Raw genomic sequence first — 3,247 nt, 5'->3', positions numbered from 1 at the left:
ATAAAATGAAGACGTATTTTATTAAATTAATGACACATTTATATATTTAATTCCTTATTTATTTAATGAATTAAACATTTAATTCATTTTTTATCGCTTTTTTTAATTATTCAATTGTGGCACTTTATATTGGTGAGGTGGTTTTAATTAATGAATGCCACATTTATTTATTTAATTCCACATTTAATTAATTATTGACACATTTAATTATTTATTTAATGCTATATTTATTTATTTAATTTTGGCACTTTTTATCCTCCATACCAGAGCGCCACTTACAACTTCAAAAGGAACTTCTCATCTCAGGCCTGGATGAAGAGATGCTGAGTTTGGAAGCAGAGAACTAACATATTTCTCTGAAACATATGCTGGCTGGATGATGGTGGGGATTTTTTTAATATGTCATATTAGCATATTAAATATGTCCTAATAACATATTAAGAGTTCATTTCCACATGTTTTGCTCCTGACTTTAATAATAATATAGCGCATGCTCTCCTTGAGCTCCGAGGAAGTCGTAGAGGAGCAAGACAGAAGGAACAGCGGAGGCTGTAGGTGCTGCTTTGAGCAGGTCTGGGGCGGAGCGGAGGACGTGGGATTTCATGTTTAGACTCTGTCGTCGGACAACATGTTGTAATTTATAAATGTTTTAAATCAGGTTGGGTCTGGATTAGCCAGCAGGTGGGTCCGGATCCGAACTGCAGTCCGCTAATCCGTGACCTCTGCTCTACGTATAATTAATCTGGGTTTGTTCATATCGAATCTATTCAGACAAAGGAGAGTTGTTCAGCAGAACCTTCTGAGCTGATTCTGTGCAGAGACATCTAATGTTTGTTACCATAATTTGGTTTTACAAAATGACGGTAACTCATAAAATAGCAGCAGACGTTAGGAAAAAGCACAAATTATGCCTGTAGGCCATTGCTGTTCCTTTTGGGCTTCATGGTTCTGACCAAAAAGTTGAAAATAAATACTTTTGAAGAAAGAAATTTGAAAATATAACATTTGAATACATTTATTTGAAAAGAAAAAAAACAATAAAAAAAAATGTCAAAAAGGGATTTTGAGAGAATCTTTTTTTGAGTAGAAAGTTTTTAAAAGGAGAGAGGTTACACACAGGACGAAAAATTATGAAAAAGAATTACAATCAAAGCTAATCGAAGGTAGAGGTAAAAATGGACGAAGGACATCTCAAAGATGTGGTTATTTAAATAATTGCAGATCCAAAGTTCAGTTAGCTGCATTGTTTTAGTGTGTCTGTTTGTTTTGTGCTCATCTTCCAGGATGTCCACTTCTGTCCTCCTACCTGAAGCTTTAGTCTTGTTGCCATGGTGACTACACACATCCTCTTGCTCGACCGGCTGGCTAGACAAAGAATGGACGCTCAGTTCTGCTGCTCGCACTGAAGCATCCTTCTGGTTGCTATGGAGACCAAGGATTTGGGCTCCATCCGTTGGATGCTGCATCACCTTCCAGGCAAACACAGACACCGACACACAGAGAAGCCAGTAAAATGCTCTGGTGGAATTAAAACTTTCTGTGGTGTGAAAATAAACCGTCTGTCTAACCATACAGGTTAAAGGTCATGACCCTGAATCAGTCTGGCTGTTTGCAGTTTTCTCTAGAAGCAAGATGGTAGCCGGTCATCCAGCCTGCAGCTGCTTCTTGTCTAACCTCGTCCATGTTGATGACACCCACAGCGAGTGATTTGTAGCCCAGGATGGTGCGGTTTTTGTACTTCTTCCTCCTCTGCAGCATCACATGCAGACGATTGGTGTCTCTCTTCAAGAAGTGGGGATACTGACCGACAGAAGACAGACAGGAGCTAACATCAGCAACAAATCTGGTCTCTGTGTTATTTTCATGACTGAGGAGAAGATGAACCTGCAGGGAGAAGGTGAGCTCCAGATCTGTTTCCACCAGGCTCCCAGGAGGAAGAAGGTACTCGCTGGATCTCAAAGTCCGCTTTGAACCCTGAGAACCGGAACCGCAATTAGGTCATGACTGGGTTATTATGTCAGAAGTTATGAAAACTCTAGATAAAAAAGGCAGAAAAAAAGGAAAGGCCAGGTTGCCATGGAAATGCTTTGAGGTTCGAACTGAGCTACAGCCTGGAAACAAAACATGGATCATTCATCCTGTTTATACCACAACTAAAGAGGGTTAGATATTCATATAACTGACGGTAACAGTAGAGCCAATTTTAGGAATTATGTTGTTTTTGGTCTGCGGTTTGCTAGCTCTTCAGAGAGATAGACCCCCGTATTGGGGTTTATACACCATAATCTGTTACCCATCATATATAGCGACCCAAGAGGACGCTGCAGACATTTGACCATAGGCTTCTTTAGGTGTAGGTGGGAATCCTGTGAGGTTAAGGTTAAGATGTTCCTAAAAACAGGCCAGCTTCTCTCAGCTGTTTTTGGGAGCTACGCTGCAGAGTAATTCTCTTTTTGCAGAACCTGATCATAGGGAAACGTTTGAGGCTCACCTGGATCTTCACAGCAATGATGAACGAGGTGAGGTCTTGGTCCAGCTCCCTGAACAACATCAACTTCTTAAGAGTCAGACTGCAGAGCCTGAAGAACAAAGAAAACGCCTCACTGATCCATAAAGGACAAAAAAACAGCAAATCAGAGATGTCTAAGCAGGAAGCGCTGATATGAGCTCCCCCTCAGGTCAGATATTCACTCAGTATCCAACCTGCTTAAAACAATAATGGAAACAAAGTCCTCTATAGTAAAACGATATTCAATATTCTAACTCCTCAGATGCATTGAATTGTCTAAATATATCGGCCCCATCACTTAATGCTACACCACAGAATATGAGTCTATGAGGCAAAGATTCAGTTTAGGCAAAAAATGATCACATTTTCTAAAGGTTTTGCTGTCAAAATTAGGGATGCACGATATAATCGGCCCCCTATCGATATCGGCCTTAAAACGGAATATCGGACATCGGCCACCCCACCGATATTTAACCAGATATTTGATCAGCTGCTGAGTTTCTAAAGTCTGAAAAAAAAAAAAAATACTACTTCTTCTTCTTCCTCAAAAAACTTCTTTTTTACAGACTTAAAAACTTCTAAAGACGAGGGAAAAAATATTGATACATTAAAATATCCCAATATCTTCATATGCTGATATATTGCCATTTAAAAACACCATATCAATCTCTTTTACTAATGAAATATTGCTATATGTCATCGTTATGCTACGAAATCCCCCGAATAATCACGAAGTTT

General features: G+C 39.3%; 1 protein-coding gene across 1 annotated transcript in view; it reads right to left on the bottom strand.

The window, feature by feature from the left end:
* The window catches only part of LOC107103387 (phosphofurin acidic cluster sorting protein 1-like), a 42,810-nt gene that overhangs the window by 24,880 nt on the left and 14,683 nt on the right, over nt 1-3,247 (bottom strand). Inside the window, exons 2-5 of the mRNA XM_015403081.1 lie at nt 2,492-2,579; nt 1,885-1,974; nt 1,675-1,800; nt 1,307-1,469 (exon numbers count right to left, since the gene is read on the bottom strand). Coding sequence (XP_015258567.1) covers nt 1,307-1,469; nt 1,675-1,800; nt 1,885-1,974; nt 2,492-2,579 — 467 coding nt within the window. The remainder of the gene's footprint in view (nt 1-1,306; nt 1,470-1,674; nt 1,801-1,884; nt 1,975-2,491; nt 2,580-3,247) is intronic.

Source organism: Cyprinodon variegatus, unplaced genomic scaffold, assembly GCF_000732505.1.
Source record: "Cyprinodon variegatus isolate N-32 unplaced genomic scaffold, C_variegatus-1.0 Scaffold1437, whole genome shotgun sequence".
Taxonomy (NCBI): domain Eukaryota; kingdom Metazoa; phylum Chordata; class Actinopteri; order Cyprinodontiformes; family Cyprinodontidae; genus Cyprinodon; species Cyprinodon variegatus.
Note: the sequence above shows the minus strand (reverse complement) of the source record. Positions and strands in the feature narration are given on the sequence as shown.